The 18,078-nt window shown below is 37.5% G+C and overlaps 1 protein-coding gene and 2 pseudogenes across 1 annotated transcript; all 3 read right to left on the bottom strand.

Annotated features, from left to right (window-relative positions):
* Positions 1-250: 250 nt before the first annotated feature.
* Positions 251-5,243, bottom strand: LOC138076048 (olfactory receptor 5H8-like; annotated as a pseudogene).
* A 1,605-nt stretch (positions 5,244-6,848) lies between these two features.
* Positions 6,849-7,787, bottom strand: LOC138081449 (olfactory receptor 5H8-like). Its single transcript, XM_068974598.1, has one exon. It carries the CDS (start codon positions 7,776-7,778, stop codon positions 6,849-6,851), a length of 930 nt encoding a protein of 309 aa, XP_068830699.1. The 5' UTR covers positions 7,779-7,787.
* Positions 7,788-12,437: 4,650 nt separating this feature from the next.
* On the bottom strand, positions 12,438-13,353 carry LOC138076038 (olfactory receptor 5H2-like; annotated as a pseudogene).
* Positions 13,354-18,078: the final 4,725 nt, after the last annotated feature.

Genomic DNA, 18,078 nt, shown 5'->3' with positions numbered 1-18,078 from the left:
ATGCTGGTAAAGATTGAGGGAAGGAAGAAAAGGGGACAACAGAGGATGAGATGGTTGGATGGCATCACTGACTCACTGGACATGGGTTTGGGTGGACTCTGGGAGCTGGTGATGGACAGGGAGGCCTGGCGTGCTGCAGTTCATGGGGTCGCAAAGAGTCAGACGTGACTGAGCGACTGAACTGTCATATAGCACCATCTAATCTGTGTTATTATTAGCACCATCCAATTTGTGTTATTATATGACTGTATTAGTGAAGGAGGACTGATACTAGTATGAATTCTAAGCATTTTACTATTTTTGTCAGTGAGTCTACAACTCTCTTATTTCTTAGGCTGTAGATAACTGGATTTAACAAAGGGATTATGACAATGTAAAACAGAGAGCCCATCAAAGCCTCATCATCTGCTTGTGCAGATCCAGGGCACACACACATGAAGAGAAGGGCCCCATAGTATAAAGAGACAGATAGCAGGTGGGCTGCACAGGTGGAGAAGGCCCTCCTTATGCAAAGACTTCTTTTTCAAAATTGTAAAGAGAACAAGTGTATAAGAGGCAAGAACAATGAGAAGAGTGAACACCTGTATAGACCCAGAGAAAATAAATATCACCAGAAATTTAATGGAAGGATCAGTGCAGGAAATCTTAAACAATAGTATTATATTACAGTAAAATTGATGTACTTGTTGGAATTGCAGAAAGTTAATTTGAATTTAAAAAGCATTATGAATTATAGCATGGAAAAGGCCACCTAAAAATGACAAAACTAATGGCTAGATCCATAGTCTACTGGTCATGATCACTGGATAAATTAATGGTTTGCAAATGGCCATATAGTGATCATATGCCATTGTTGCCAGCAGAAAACGTTCTGTGGTTACACTGATTGCAAAGGGGGAAAAAATATATTTTGCATTCAGTGAGAGAGATTATTTTGCTCTTGGAACAGAAGTTGACCAGCGTCTTGAGAATCACTGTGGAGGATATCCAGGCATCCACAAAGGCCAATTTTCCAAGGAATAAGTACATGAGAATGTGAAGGTGATGGTCATTGCAGATGAGAGCAATCAGACCGAGGTTTCCCACAATGGTGTTGAGGTATATCACCAAGAACAAGGGGATTTGCCACTGTGGTTGATACTTAAGTCCTGTGAGAACAAACTCTGTCAGTAATGCTGTCGCTCTTCCATGTCCTCACTGGATATTGCCTGAAATCAATGGGATAAATATTTATTACCTATTTAACATGGATTTTGAGGGGAATGGAAATAAATTCTTATTTAAATTCAAAAATGTGAAGCAATGAACAGATTTAGAAAAATGAAAGACATTCTAAACACATGGGAAATTTGTGGAAGTAGGGTGGAGTGTCATAGGGAATTATATCTAGGGCATGGATATAGGGTCTAGGGAAAAGAAGTTTGAAAGACTTAGATAATGAAATGAATTGAATGGCTTGCAAAGTATCTTGAACATTACTCAACAGCTAGTAAGTATACACTGAAAATAAGAGATACAAGGGGCACTGTAAGATATTTTTTAAAATGTATATGAGGTAGTATATAAAATAAACTATAGGGAGTGGAAATTATAGTCAGAAATACTAGCCAGGAAGCTGTTACATTGTCCAGTGGTTTCCAAACCAGATTACACATTAGAATTGGCTAAGGAACTTTTTGTGTAAAATATGGGTTATGAGGTTTAATGTACATATTGATTTAGTGGGTTAATAATAAAGTCTAATAATCTGTATGTTTAAATTGTCCTTCAAGTAATTAAAGCAACTCAAGATATTAAAACTTTTGGCTTAAAACTCAGCATTCAATCCCACTGTTGGGCATACACACCGAGGAAACCAGAATTGAAAGAGACACATGTACCCCAATGTTCATCGCAGCACTGTTTATAATAGCCAGGACATGGAAGCAACCTAGATGTCCATCAGCAGATGAATGGATAAGAAAGCTGTGGTACATATACACAATGGAGTATTACTCAACCATTAAAAAAATACATTTGAATCAGTTCTAATGAGGTGGATGAAACTGGAGCCGATGATACAGAATGAAGTAAGCCAGAAAAAAAAAAAAAACACCAATACAGTATACTAACACATATATATGGAATTTAGAAAGATGGTAATGATAACCCTGTATGTGAGACAGCAAAAGAGACACAGATATATAGGATGGACTTTTGGACTCTGAGGGAGAGGGAGAGGGTGGGATTATTTGGGAAAATGGCACTGAAACATGTATACTATTGTGTAAGAAACGAATCGCCAGTCTATGTTCAATGCAGGATACAGGATGCTTGGGGCTGGTGCACGGGGATGATCCAGAGAGATGATATGGGGTGGGAGGTGGGAGGGGGGTTCAGGATTGGGAACTCATGTACACCCGTGGTGGATTCATGTCAATGTATGGCAAAACCAATACAGTATTGTAAAGTGAAACAAAACAAAACAAAAAAACAAAAAACTCAGCATTCAAAAAACTAAGATCATAGTCCCATCACTTCATGGCAAATAGATGGGGGAAAAAATGGAAACAGTGGAAGATTTTCTTTTCTAGGGCTCCAAAATCACTGTGAACCATGACTACAGCCATGAAATTTAAAGGCACTTGCTCCTTGGAAGAAAAGTTATGACAAAACTAGACAATATATTAAAAAACAGAGTCATCACTTTGCTGACAAAGGTCTATATAGTCAAAGCTATGGCTTTTCCAGTAGTCATGTACAAATGTGAGAGTTGGACCATAAAGAAAATTGAGCACTGAAGAATTGATGTTTTCGAGTTGTGGTGCTGGAGAAGACTTTTCAGAGTCCCTTGGACTGCAAGGAGATCAAGCCAGTCAATCCTAAAGGAAATCAAGTCTGAATATTCACTGGAAGGACTGATGCTGAAGCTAAAGCTCCGATACTTTGATCACCTGATGTGAAGAGCCAGCTCATTGGAAAAGATCCTGATGCTGGGAATGATTAAGGGCCTGAGTAGAAGGGGACAACAGAGGATGAGATGGTTGGATGGCATCATCAGCTCAATGGACATGAGTTTGAGCAAATGGCTGCTAAGTCACTTCAGTTATGTCCAACTCTGTGTTCCCGATAGACAGCAGCTCACCAGGCTCCCCGATCCCTGGGATTTGCCAGGCAAGAACACTGGAGTGGGTTGCCATTTCCTTCTCCAATGCATGAAAGTGAAAAGTGAAAGTGAAGTCGCTCAGTTGTGTCTGACCCTCAGCGACCCCATGGACTGCAGCCTTCCAGGCTCTTCCGTCCATGGGATTTTCCAGGCAAGAGTACTGGAGTGGGGTGCCATTGCAGGAGATAGTAAAGGACAGGGAAACCTGGTGTGCTGCAGTCCATGGAGTTGCAAAGAATCAGACATGACTGAGCGACAACAACAACAATTTTGAACTCCAAGACCAAACTTGCCTGCTATTCTGGGTATCTCTTGACTTTCTACCTTTGCATTTCAATTCCTTATGCTGAAAAGGACACCTTTTTTTGCTGTTAGTTCTAGAAGGTCTTGTAGGTCTTCAAAGAACCATTTGACTTCAGCTTCTTCAGCATTAGTTTCTGGGACATAGACTTGGATGACTGCAGTGTTGAATGTCTGCCTTGGCAATGAACTGAGATCATCCTCCCATTTTTGAGATTCCACCCAAGTTCTGCATTTCAAACTCTTTTGTTGACCATGAGAGCTACTCCATTCTTCTAAGGGATTCTTGCCCACAGTACTAGATATATGGTCAACTAAATATATATTTTTGGTTCTGTTATTCTGGAAGACCCTATACTAATAAATGTGCACTGTTCCTTTAATGAGTTTTTGCTTTATTTTGAAAACTAAAAGGAAATATAATAACAGAAGCCAAGCTGCATGAAGTAACCATCTCAAACCAAGGAATTTTCTTGTGCTTTGTTACAAGATACAAAAAGAGTGATGCATTCTTACTGCATTCTATATATTTGTACTGTGATTTTTTTTTTAGTTTCATAAATATTTCACAAATATTTGTTTAGAAATTCATATGTGCAAGCTATTCTGCCATTCACTGTAAAAAATAAAAAGTGTTAAGATTTCTAAGTTGCTATCTAAAAGAGTTTTTAGGCCCAAAATAAGTAATATCCAAGCCCAAGGGTGGTCTAAGAAGAATAAATAAACCAACAGTGTTTCAAATGAGTGGGCATTGCCATCCTCTTTAGGGCAATCTGAAAGTGGATCTTCTACACTCTAAGGTACAAGATAGACCTTGAAGAAAGACACCATGGAAATTATGAAGGAGCAGTTGGGGGCTGGGGAGGTGGAATCTCTGTGGGGAGACCAGCAAGAGCAAAAGGACATAACTGATGAGGGAAGTGTATCCAGAGTCTTTCAGTAACTTATTGTTGATATAAAAGAGAGTCCATAGGAGAATTGTGAAGGAAAGGACTTGGAGTTCAACCATAGTATAATTGAAAGGACCTCAACTTATACCACAGTGAACAAATGAAGGGTAAGGAAGATAGAGATAGAAAGTTATATAAACATATACATATATATATATATATATATATATATATACACACACACATACACATCATATAGTGTGAACATGCACATGTATAAATAAATATATGCTAAAGTATGTATGTTGTGTGTATACATACACACACACCACACAGAAAACCTGGTAATGGCAACCCATTATAGATCTTTGAAGAGTAATATGACTTAATCTGACTCCTTTTTACAAAGAAATATCTGGCAGATTTGTTTGGAAAATAAGAGAGAATGAGCAGAATGAAGTAGATAAGTAACTGGGATTTTGTAAATCACAGAGGTAGGTGGTTATGAAAGTGAGGGTCACAGTGGTATCAGTAAGAATGTACCTAGGATGAGTGACGAGAGGAAGAGAAGGGGTGGACCTGAAGGTGAATCACTGATTATTCTTGGAGTATGGAGTGTGATGAAAATGAACATTTAAGGACTTTGGGGCAAAATATGCAAAGTCTTGTTCATTTTCATTTCTTTCCCAGCCACACCACGGGCATGAAGATATCATATCTTAACATTATTTGAACTTTGATGAGATGCATTTAGATTTCCTCATTGTCCACCATACATCTTGATAATCTGATAACCTTTAAGTTTCTAGTTTCTTACTAGGTTTACTTTTTAAAAATTCAAAGAATATTCATCCATTTTTTCTATCCTACCCCTTCATTCTTCTTCTTTTAGGCCATACAGCATACATCTTCAATCTAATCTCCTAGCTTTCTTAGTTTATGAAGCTTCTCAAGTTGATCAATAGAATACAGACACAAAAAGGACTGTAGAAGTCATACACAATGAAAGGAAACATGCCTCTTTGCCTTTTCCTAAGCATCACTCTAAGCTAAGAGCATCTCTTGCAGTGTAGCTCTGTTTTCACTGTCTTACTCCCATGCCATTTTTTTCCTCCTTGTTTTTCCTTTTCTTTGTGTGATATGACAGGTGATTACCACAATAAGTGAAAGTTCAGTTCAGTTCAGTTCAGTCACTCAAGTGGTGTCTGACTTCTTGCGACCCCATGAACCGCAGTACGCCAGGACTCCCTGTCCATCACCAACTCCCAGAGTCCACCCAGACCCATGTCCAGCGAGTCGGTGATGCCATCCAGCCATCTCATCCTCTGTCGTCCCCTTCTCCTCCTGCCCTCAATCCCTCCCAGCATCAAGGTCTTTTCTAAAGAGTCAACTGTTTGCATGAGGTGGCCAAAGTATTGGAGTTTCAGCTTTACCATCAGTCCTTCCAATGAACACCCAGGACTGATCTCCTTTAGAATGGACTGGTTGGATCTCCCTGCAGTCCAAGGGACTCTCAAGAGTCTTTTCCAACACCACAGTTCAAAAGCATCAATTCTTCGGTGCTCAGCTTTCTTTATAGTCCAACTCTCACACCCATACATGACCACTGGAAAAATCATAGCCTTGACTAGACGGACCTTTGTTGGCAAAGTAATGGCTCTGCTTTTTAATATGCTGTCTAGGTTGGTGATAACTTTCCTTCCAAGGAGTAAGCGTCTTTTCATTTTGTGGCTGCAATCACCGTCTGCAGTGATTTTGGAGCCCAGAAAAATAAAGTCAGTCCCTCTTTCCACTGTTTCCTCATCTATTTCCCATGAAGTGTTGGGACTGGATGCCATGATCTTCGTTTTCTGAATGTTGAGCTTTAAGCCAACTTTTTCACTCTCCTCTTTCACTTTCATCAAGAGGCTCTTTAGTTCTTCACTTTCTGCCATAAGGGTGGTGTTATCTGCATATCTGAGATTATTGACATTTCTCCTGGCAATCTTGATTCCAGCTTGTGTTTCCTCCAGCCCAGCGTTTCTCATGATGAAAGTTACCATAGCCTAAATAAAGTGGAATATGGGACCTTTCACAGCAGACGAAATTCCTGGGATTTGCCTCTGTTCAATCAAATACCAACCTGCCTTCACTGTGGAATTAAAAGTAATGAGTCTCTGTCTCTAGGTCTATGGTTTATATGGTATCAAAGATACCATAAATAATTCCCCCTTAGAGGAACTTCGCTATTTTAGTACTTTATGCATTTTTAGTCATGTTCTAGAACATAAACACATATAAAATGATTGCTTACCTTTGTTTTTTGCTTTATTTTGGTATTCTATAAACAATAAGTTTAAAATTTTGTTACAAGAAGTAAGAATTATTTAGGGAATTTATTAGGTACTAACATAAGTCCTAAAATTATAGGACATTATAAGTACAAAAAATTTTTAATACTAACCACTACATAGCAAGATTAAAACTATACAATTTAGTTAATGCTTTAATAAAAACAGATATTACTATGAGATCTAAGAATATCTCTTTAACACTTTTGTCAATGAATCTATGACTTTTTTATTTCTCAGGCTGTAGATAATTGGATTTAAGAAAGGAATTATGACAGTGTAAAATAGAGAGTCTATCATATCTTGATCATCTGCTTGTTCAGATCCAGGGTGCACATACATGAAGAGAAGAGGCCCATAGTATAAAGAGACAGACAGAAGGTGGGCTCCACAGGTGGAGAAGGCCTTCCTTATTCCTTGTATAGACTTCTTTTTTAATATTGTAAAGAGAATAAGTGTATAAGAGATAAGAACAATGAGAATGGTAAACACCTGAATTGAACCAGAGAAAATAAATACCATCAGAACATTAATAGAGGGATCAGTACAAGAAATTTTAATCAGTGGCATAATGTCACAATAAAAGTGATATATTATATTAGAGTTACAAAACGTGACTCTGAGTAACAAACCTGTATGAATTATGGAATGTATAAGGCCACCTAAAAATGATAAGACTAATAGTTGCATGCATAGTCTATTGGTCATAATCACTGAATAAAGTAATGGTTTGCAAATAGCTACATAGCGATCATACGCCATTGTTGATAGCAAAAAGCATTCCGTGGTTACACTGATGACAAAGGAAAAGAATTGTACCACGCATTCAGAGAGAGAGATCATCCTACTCTTGCCCAGGAAGTTGACCAGCATTTTGGGGGTAACTGTAGATGATACCCAGGCATCCACAAACGCTAAACTCCCAAGGAATAAGTACATGGGGATGTGAAGGTGAGGGTCATTGTAGATGAGAGCAATCAGACCAAGGTTCCCCATGATAGTGATGAGATATATCATCAAGAACAGAAGGAACAGGGGGATTTGCCACTCTGGTTGATGTGTGAGACCTGTGAGAATGAACTCTGTCAGCTCTGTTGCATTTTTTGTTTCCATATCCTTGATAGATAGCCCCTGAAACAAGTGCAGTAAATGGAAAAAAAGTTATCAAGAATTTTAAAACTAATATTTATTGAAGGTAATTGAAATAAAACCATATACTATCTAAATGCTTTCTATTAATCTTACTACATAGTACATAAAAATTACTTGTATAAATTATGTTAAAACAGTGCAATTACAACATTTAAAAATTTGTACAGAAATGAAGAGATTTAGAAGAGAAGAAAGACTTTCTGGAGATGAGCAAAATTAGGGGATGCTCTAGAATGAGGTCAAGAAATTCTATGTTTAGGACATGGATGCAGCATCTAAGTACAGATGTTAGAAGGACCCAGTTTATAAAATGAATTGAATGCCATATGAATGATCTTGAGCTATATTCTTCAAGAAATAAGCAAGAAATGAAAACATATAAAACAGGAAGTGGCAACATCAGTTATTTTTGAAATTAAATATTTGATTGAAGAAAATAGACTGCAGGGAGAGAAACTTGGATCATAAATACTAATCAGGAAGTTGTGGCTATTGTCCAGTGACTCCCAAACTAGATTACACATCAGAATTGTCTGAGAAAATTTCATTCAAATTATAGATTCTGAACTATTACTGTAGACATTGGATCAGTAGATCTTGAATGAAGTCTAATAATATACATTGTATAAATATTCCCCAGGTGATTTAAATGTATGGGAAATTCTTAGTTCATGTGTGATATGGCATTAGGAATGACAAAGAAGACAAAGTGAGAGATCAAAATAAATCAGAATGAAGACTCATTTGTGTTGCGGAATGCAGGTTTGTGTCCTTGATGCACTGTGAGGTCAAACAAACTAAAATGTCTGAGTTTGGAGTAGAGAAAGGTGTAATGCAGGGACTAACAAGGAGAATGGGTGGCTTCAAAAAATCCTAACTCACCAACGGTTTTCAAAAATTGATGTTGAAAGCTCAGATGAAATGGCCAGTTTTTGCAAGGAGCATCCTCTGAACACCCAGGTATATAATTCTACAAAACCTTAATAAAAATAAAATATAATGACTTAGGAGTCATAGAAGTGGCTAAAATATAGTATGATCTATCCATTGGAAAATGTGTATAAGGTAAAGGGAAATAAAGCATGAAAATAAATTTGAGGAAATTTAAAAAGATTTAAAAATGGATATATATGTGTGTATATATGTATATATGTGTATATATATATATATATATAGGTATATACATAATTTTAGATACATAACACCTGATCCTATTTTCTACCTAATAAGTCTAGAAACCAAACTTCTAGAAACTGACTTTTCCTTGAACCTAAGGTAAGGGGACTTGATCTACTGCTAGTAATGCTGCTGCACATACACTGAATTTGGAATATATAGAGAGAATGACAAAGACTTGATGTGTGCAGAAGAGAATTTTGGTTGCCAGCTCAACCAAGGGAACAGTATCATGTCCTCAGAAAATGAATCCTGTGCCCATCACAATGGCATTTTCAGTGTGATTTGTGGTATTTAAATTCAGCGACAATGACAACAGGGCTATTGAGCTAGAGCTAGAACATGATTTGGAGTGCTGACTACCCATTTCTCCAGTGGGTTTCTCCAACTTTCCTAGCATGTCTTTGTTGGATTCAGTTTTCATTCAATTAACTGTTTTCCTCTTGGAAACAAGAGTACTGGCTCACCCAAAAAAGAGAAAAGGAAAGACCAGAAAAGGCTACTGAGCAAAGTAAGCAGAGAAGAGGGAAGGGGTTGGAAAGCTGGATGTAGGGAACTCAAAGAGAGGACAATACTTTAAAAGCACACAGGAAAGTAGAGTGCCAAAAGTGAAATAACTGCTCTTGTAAGATAAGGAGGGAAAAGAGATAATTGAGTGTGGGAATGAAGAGATTTTTAGTGGCTTTAGTGAGAGCAGTTTCCATTTTGTTATAGAACTGAATCAAAGAACACTGGAAAGCGGATGGAAGCAAATGGCACAGCAGTGAACAGAACGAAACAGAGCATCTGAGATGTGAAGAACAGAGGAGATTTTTTTTTCTTGTAGAAAAATGTCATGAACATTTTCAAAAGAGATAGAGGAGGGCATTGAGATGAGAGTGGGTAGAGAAGTAGAATGAGAAGAGGCAGTATCAGAGAAAGGCTGAAGATGAAGTAAGGGGAAAGTCTCAACAGTTTGGGGGCTTTATGTTTCTATTAACCCTGGTTTTCCTTGAAATTGCTCAACACTGGGAAACTTTCCTTTTTCTTTCCTTCAAACATCCAAGTTTTTATTCCTAAGGAATTTGTGTATGACAGTGTTTAATTTAAATAAATTTACTTCAATTGTCTATAAATATACTAACACTGCATCAAACTTCTTTTCATGTTTGAAAGATACTTTACCTCTGCTATTACTGAGATTAGAGCTGACTTTCTCTAGAAATCCTTCTGGTTTTCCATCACAGCATTTGCTTATCCACAGGTTTTATTAGCAGAATAAAATTGAGCCAAAGACTAGACCTGAATAATGGTAATATAAATAACCAATGCCAATAACTGCAGCTGTTAACTGTGTATTTATTTGAAATATTCTTTCCTTCCAGTCAGTCCCGTATCAGTAAATAATGAAAAATTCTCAATTCAGTGTATGGGTACCTATGAAGTTATAGAGGTCAAAATGATTGAGGACTATTTCCAGCACTTTTGCATATATATGTACACAGATATACTCAATGAAATAATTAAGGAGTGGATGAAAGGATAGAGGGGTTACTATTTAGGTGATATAACTTAAAATTTAATCCACCAGTGTAGTTAGTTAAATAGAATAAATATTTTGAACACAATTATCAGAAAGATTACTTACACAGGAAACATTGTGACCTAAATATTTAAATCAACTTTTAATTTAACGTTCTAGTTTACCAACTCTTATCCTGTAGAATCTTGTGATTACACTAAGCAGATAATTAAGTATGATTAAATGGTAAAATGTAGCCTTAGAGCTATTCATATTTACTCACAGTAATATTTCAACTGACTGTTCAGGTATCTTGTAAACCAAATCAAAATTATTATAAATTTAAAATTCTTTTAAATTTCTATTAAAAAGGAATATTATAAGAGTCATCCTCTCTTACCTATATCTGTTTAGAAATTGTTGAGATTCTTTGAGAGTTTGGCTTTCAGAAGCAAAAAATAGTACAAGAGCACCAGAATGACAGTAACCTGATAGTTCTTTCCACAGATTCACTTTGGAGGCTTAATTTTCCAGGCTCAGGAAAATGCTGCTTATATACATTTTAACTATGTGCATTTGCCAGAAGACGAAGGAATAATAAAATAAAATTCCCTTGATAGCACCATCGATTCCCTTGATGACAACCTAATGTGATGTTAAAGTGTTGCACTCAGTATGTCAGCAAATTTGGAAAACTCAGTAATAATGAGAGTCCATTAAAAATCCTTGAAGAGTTATGTGATTTAATCTCAGTTTCTTTTACAAAGAAAAATCTGGCAGATATGTTTAGGACATAAGAGAGAATCAGCAGAATGAAGGCAACAAGTAATTAGAGTTTTAGAGGTAGGTGGTTCTGAAGGTGAGGGTCGCAGTGATATCAGCAAGAATGTACCTAGAATCAATAGTGAGAGGCAGACAAGGGGTGGACCTGATGGTGAATCACTCATTAGTCTTAGAGTATGGAATGAAAATGAGCATCTGGAGCACACACATCCAAACTCTTGTTCGTGTCTTTCCTAGCCACTCACTGGGCAGTATGGTATCATACCTTAACATTATTTGAACTTTGTTAGTATGCATGTTAGTATGCAAAACTTCTCATTGTCATCCACACATTCCAATAACTTTACATGTGACTGTTTCTTTTTCTAATTAATTTCACTTAAAAAAATTCTAGGAATATTGACCATTATTTTCCTATTCTGCCTCTTCATTCTTATCCATCCTAAACCTTCAGTTTATCTATTAACTTTCTTAGAAAAGTTTCCCAGGTTGACCTGCAAATATACACAGCTAGAAAGGACTTTAGAAATCATCATAGATAGTAAGAGATAACTTGCCTTTTGTCTCTCTCTTGGAGCACACTAAGGTAAAAGCATCTCTCATAGTGTAGCTCTTTGTCTTCATTATCTTAGATCCTCTGTCATTTTTTTTTCTCATTGCTTTCCCATTTCTTTCTGTGATATGAGAGTTGATTCCCATGAGAAGTGAAATTTACCATGCACCAAATAAAGTGGCATGTAAGACGTTTTGATGGCCAGCAGAATTCCTAGGGGTTGCCTCTCTTCATTCAAATACCAATCTGCCTCCACTTTGGAGTTAAATGTGATTGACTTATAAGTGTCAAAGACATCATAAACAAGTCTCCTTCAGAGGAACTGCTCTGTGTTAATATTTAATGCAAACCACATTGAAGAATATACAGGCATAGAAAATGTTTGGGGTTTTTGTTTTATTTCAGTGTTCTATAAAGAGGATTAAATTTTTTATGTGTTTTTGAATAAGAATATAAATCTATTTTTTGGGATTTATTAGTTACTAATGTCTTAAGTCACTAAAATAATAGAACAATTATACATCCAAAAAAACCTGAACACTATCACATAGCAACATCTAAACCATATAATTTTGTTAATATTTAAATGAAAAGAGTACCGATAATACTATAAGATACAACCATCTCTCTTTAACATTTTTATCAGGGAATCTATAACTTTCTTATTTCTCAGGCTGTAAATAATTGGATTTAAGAAAGGAATTATGACAGTGTAAAACAAAGAGTCTATCATATCTTGATCATCTGCTTATGAAAAGAAGAGGCCCGTAGTATAAACAGACAGACAGGAGGTGGGCCCCACAGGTGGAGAAGGCCTTCCTTATGCCTTGCAAAGATTTCCTTTTTAATATTGTAAAGAGAACAAGTGTATATGAGACAAGAACTATCAGAATGGTGAACACCTGTATTGAGCCAGAGAAAATAAATATCATCAGAACATTAACAGAAGGATCAGTACAAGAAATTTTAATCAGTGGCATGACATCACAGTAAAAATGAAGTATTATGTTAGAGTTACAAAAGGTTAATCTGAATAAAAGACCTGTATGAATTACAGCATGAAGAAGGCCACCTACAAATGATGAGACTAGCAGCTGCATGCATAGTCTATTGGTCATAATCACTGGATAAAGTAATGGTTTGCAAATGGCCACATAGCGATCATATGCCATTGTTGCCAGCAAAAAACATTCTGTGGTTACACTGATTGCAAAGGAAAAGAATTGTACCTTGCATTCAGAGAGAGAGATCATCTTACTCTTGCCCAGGAAGTTGACTAGCATCTTGGGGGTCACTGTGGATGATAACCAAGTATCTACAAAGGCCAAATCCCCAAGAAAAGAGTACATCGGAATATGAAGTTGAGGGTCATTGTAGATGAGTGCAATCAAACCAGTGTTTCCCATAATGGTGATGAGATATATCATAAAGAACAGCAGAAACAGGGGAATTTGCCACTCTGGTTGATGTGTAAGTCCTGTGAGAATGAACTCTCTCAGCTCTGTTGCGTTTTTTGTTTCCATACCCTTAATAGATGGCCCCTGAAATGCAATGTAGTAAATGGAAAAAGGACATCATTTATTTTTAAAAGTGAATCTGCTGAGGGTAATTGAAATAAAAGCATATGCTAACCTGAATATTGTTTATTTTATTTACTCTTACTATGATATATGAAAAATAGTAGTGGAAAAGTTATATATATTAAAATAATGCAATTGCATCATTTAAAATTTTTTTCAGAAGTGAGCAGATTTAGAACACAGAAAAGCATTATGTCATTTAAAACTTTGCACAGAAATGAGAAGATTTAGAAGAGAAGAAAAACATTCTGAAGATGAGCAAACTTAGGGGATACTAAATAACCTTAGATATGTAGATGACACCACCCTTATGGCAGAAAGCGAAGAGAAACTAAAGAGCCTCTTGATGAAAGTGAAAGACAAGAGTGAAAAAGTTGGCTTAAAACTCAACATTCAGAAAACAAAGATCATGGCATCTGGTCCCATCACTTCTGGCAAATAGATGGGGAAACAATGAAAACAGTGACAGACTTTATTTTGAGGGGCTCCAAAATCACCGCAGATGGTGACTGCAACCATGAAGTTAAAAGACACTTGCTCCTTAGAAGAAAAGCTATGACCAACCTAGACAGCATATTGAAAAGCAGAGACATTGCTTTGTCAACAAAGGTCCGTCTAGTCAAAACTAGTCCAGTAGTCAACTATGGATGTGAAAGTTGGATTATAAAGAAAACTGAGCACTGAAGAATTGATATTTTTGAACTGTGGTGTTGAAGGAGACTCTTGAAAGTCCCTTGGACTGTAAGGAGATCAAACCAGTCCATCCTAAATGAAATCAGTCCTTAATATTCATTGGAAGGACTGACATTGAAGCTGAAGCTGCAATACTTTGACCACCTAATGCAAAGAACTGACTTGCTGGAAAAGATCCTGATGCTGGGAAAGATTGAAGGCAGAAGGAGAAGGGGACAACAGAGGATGAGCTAGTCAGATGGCACCACCGACTCAATGGACATGAGTTTGAGCCAGCTCTGGGAGTTGGTGATGGACAGGGAAGCCTGGCGTGCTGCAGTCCGTGGGGTTGCAAAGAGTCAGATACAACCGAGTGACTAAAATGACTGATAGAGTAAGGTCAAGAAATTCTTTGTGTAGAACATGGATGTAAGAACAAAGTAACAATGTTAGAAGGGACCAGTTTATAAAATGAATGAAATGCCATAGGAAGAGCTTGAACTTCATCCTGCAAGCATTTGGCAATAATTTAAAACTTATTAGACAAGGAGAGAGAACATCACTTATTTTTTAAGTTAAATGTTTGGCTATAGAAAATAGGGTGCAGGGAGAAGAAATTTGCATCTTAAACAATAATTAGGAAGCTGTAGCTATTGTCCAATGATTCCTAAACCAGATTGCACATCAGAATTGTCTGGGGGAGTTTTGTGCAAAATACTGATTCTGAAGTATAACTGAAGAAATTGGTGCAGTAGATCATGAATGGGCTCTGATAAAAGGCATTTTCTAAATATTCACCAGGTGATCTAAATGTATGTGAAATTCTTAGTTCATGTGATATAACATTAGGAATGATGAGGAAGAGAAAGAGATCAAAATAAAATGAGAATGAAGATCATTTGTACTGCTGAACTCAAGTTTGTGTTCCCAATGCATAGAGAGACCAAACAAACCAAAAAGTTTGGGAGTTTGGAACAGAGAAAAGCTTAGTACAGGGCTAGGCAAGGGGAATATGTGGCTTATGTTCTAAAATCCTAACTCATCCTTGGTTTTTGAGGAAGAGTTTTTAAAGGCAAAACTTGGGATGAGGGCTGCGGAATGTATGACTCTCTTCTGATTGGTTTGTGGTGAGGTAGGTAACAGGGTGTGTTCCAGGAATCTTGTGCTCAGCCTGAAGTTACCATCTTCTACCTGGATAGAGGCCTTAAAGGAAAACTTAAAGCTATGTTGTTATGTATATTCCTTGAGGGAGAACAAGGACCCTGCTTCATCTCTGCAATATTGTTTGCTGACCATTCATCTTTGCTTCTGTATTCCCTCCCTTTTCCTAATTAAAAACTGTTTGAATCTGACCTTAGGAACTCAGAGAAGGTCTAGGAGCTAAAGCTTTTTTCCTGCAAAGAAATGGGAAATAATGAAAGTCTTTTGTACTTATGAGGGTCCCACAGGGTCCTGCTCAGTTTCGCTGGAACTTGGTGACATGTAAGATGTGAAGGAGTGATTAGTAAAGGAAGAGACTAACTAAGTGACTGGGCAGTTGGACATCAAAAATTGACATAGAAGATTCAGAGGCAGTAGCTAGTTTTTTCAAGAACATCCTCTGGATATTCAAGTTAGATAAACTTCACAGTATGATTCTACAAAAAAATTGATAGAAATAATGACTTGGGAGTCATTGAGGAGGCTGAAATACATAGTATGTATGACCTTTCCATTGGCCAGTGTGAGTAAGGTAAAAAGAGAGAAGGCATGAAAATAAACTTGAGGAAGTTATATTAGAGAGAAATGGATGTATATCATTTATTAGATGGAAAAATCTGATCCTCTTTTTTTACCATATGAGTCTTGGTGGCAAACAAAAACTGTCATCCACTCTAGAAGCCAAAATTCTAGAAAGTGACTTTGCTCTCCCCCTTGAACCTAGGATGGGGTGGGGGTGGGAGGGCGGTTGGTGAGGCATTTTATTTAGGGTTAGACACTCAAACTCTTCCCTTGTGGCTCAGCTGGTAAAGAATCTGTCTACAATGCAGCCCACCTGGGTTTGATCCCTGGGTTGGGAAGATCCCCTGGAAAAAGGAAAGGCTACCCTTCCCCAGTATTCTGGCCTAGAGAATTTCATGGACTATATAATCCACAGGGTCGCAAAGAGTCAGACATGACTGAGCAACTTTCACTTTCACTCAAACTCAGGGCTTCCCTGGTAGCTCAGCTGGTAAGGAATCTGCCTGCAATGCAGGAGACCTGGGTTCAGTCCCTGAGTTGGGAAGATCCCCTGGAGCGGGACTTGGCAACCCACTTTAGTATTCTTGCCTAGAGAAATCCCCATGAACAGAAGAGGTTGGTGGGCTACAGTTCATGGAGTTGTAAAGACTGGGACATGACTGAGTGACTAAGCAAAGCACCCAAACTCACCACACTGCATTTAGAATATATATAAAGACAAAAATCATATGGGCACGAAAAGAATTTTGTTTGCCAACTCAACAAATGAAAAAGTGTCATGACCCCAGAAAATGAATCCTATGTCTACAACAATGGCATTGTCAGTGTGCAGTGTGGCATTTAAGTTCAACTACAATGATAACAGGTCTTACTGAACTAGAACTGAAACATGATTTGGGTGTCAGCTGTCTGATTTCTTTCTTATTTTAATTTAATTTAATTTTTTTTAATTTTTATTTTTACTTTATTTTACTTTACAATACTGTGTTGGTTTTGCCATACATTGACATGAATTCACCACGGGTGTACATGAGTTCCCAAACATGAACCCCCCTCCCACCTCCCACCCCATATCATCTCTCTGGATCATCCCCGTGTGTACCTTCCCATTTATCCAGTGGATTTCTTCAACTTACCCTAGCATTGCTTCATTGGAGCCAATTTCCATTCAATTAACTTAATACTTCTTGCAACCAAGAGCTCTGGGTCACCCAAAAGGAGAAAAAGAAAGACAAAAAAATGCTACTGAGCAGGGTGAATAGAAGAAGCAGGAGGGAATTGGAAAACTGTGTTGGGAACTCAAACAGAGGAAAATACTCAAGAAGAACAAAGTCAAATACAGTCCTTAAAGCAAAATGAATATTCTGATAGAATAGAGTGAAAAGAAATCTTTGCATGTGGGAATTACGTGACTTTTAGTGGCTTTAGTGAGAGCAGTTTTCATATTGTGATGGAGTTGAGTTAGAGAACAATGAGAAGTGGCACAGCAGTGAGGAGAATGAAAGAAAGTATCTAATACGGTAAGAACAGTTTAAACTTCTTGACCAAACTAGATAGCATATTAAAAAGCAGAGACATTACTTTGCCAACAAAGTCAAGGCTATGGTTTTTTTCAGTGGTCACGTATGGATGTGAGAGTTGACTGTAGAGAAAGCTGAGTGCTGAAGAATTGATGTTTTTGAACTGTGGTGTTGGAGAAGACTCTTGAGAGTCCCTTGGACTGCAAGGAGATCCAACCAGTCCATCCTAAAGGAGACCAGTCCTGGGTGTTCATTGGAAGGACTGATGCTGAAGCTGAAACTCCAATACTTTGGCCACCTCATGCGAAGAGTTGACTCAATGGAAAAGACCCTGATGCTGGGAGGTATTGGGGGCAGGAGGAGAAGGGGACGACAGAGGATGAGATGGCTGGCATCACCGACTCGATAGACATGAGTTTGGGAAAACTCCAGGAGTTGATGATGGACAGGGAGGCCTGGTGTTCTGCGATTCATGGGGTCGGAAAGAGTTGGACATGACTGAGCGACTGAACTGAACTGAATCAAACCACTGGAAGACAGATGTGATTTTTTTTTTTTTCCTGTAGAACAATATCACGTAGTTTTTCAAAAGAGAAAGAGGAAGGTATTGAGGTAAGAATGGGTAGAGAAGTGAAGTGGAAAATTTGATTAAGTGAAAAGAAAACAGAAAGGAACAAAAAGCAGAAAGAGATTAAGGACCATGGATAAGCATAGGAAAGATCAGGAAATGGAGAGAGAGAGAAGTATTAGAAAG

Source organism: Capricornis sumatraensis, chromosome 1 (assembly GCF_032405125.1).
Source record: "Capricornis sumatraensis isolate serow.1 chromosome 1, serow.2, whole genome shotgun sequence".
NCBI lineage: Eukaryota > Metazoa > Chordata > Mammalia > Artiodactyla > Bovidae > Capricornis > Capricornis sumatraensis.
This window is presented reverse-complemented; position numbering and strand designations above follow the sequence as displayed.

Excerpts from the sequence above, each read along its gene's own strand:
- LOC138081449 (XM_068974598.1), bottom strand. The coding sequence starts at position 7,778 with ATGGAAACAAAAAATGCAACAGAGCTGACAGAGTTCATTCTCACAGGT.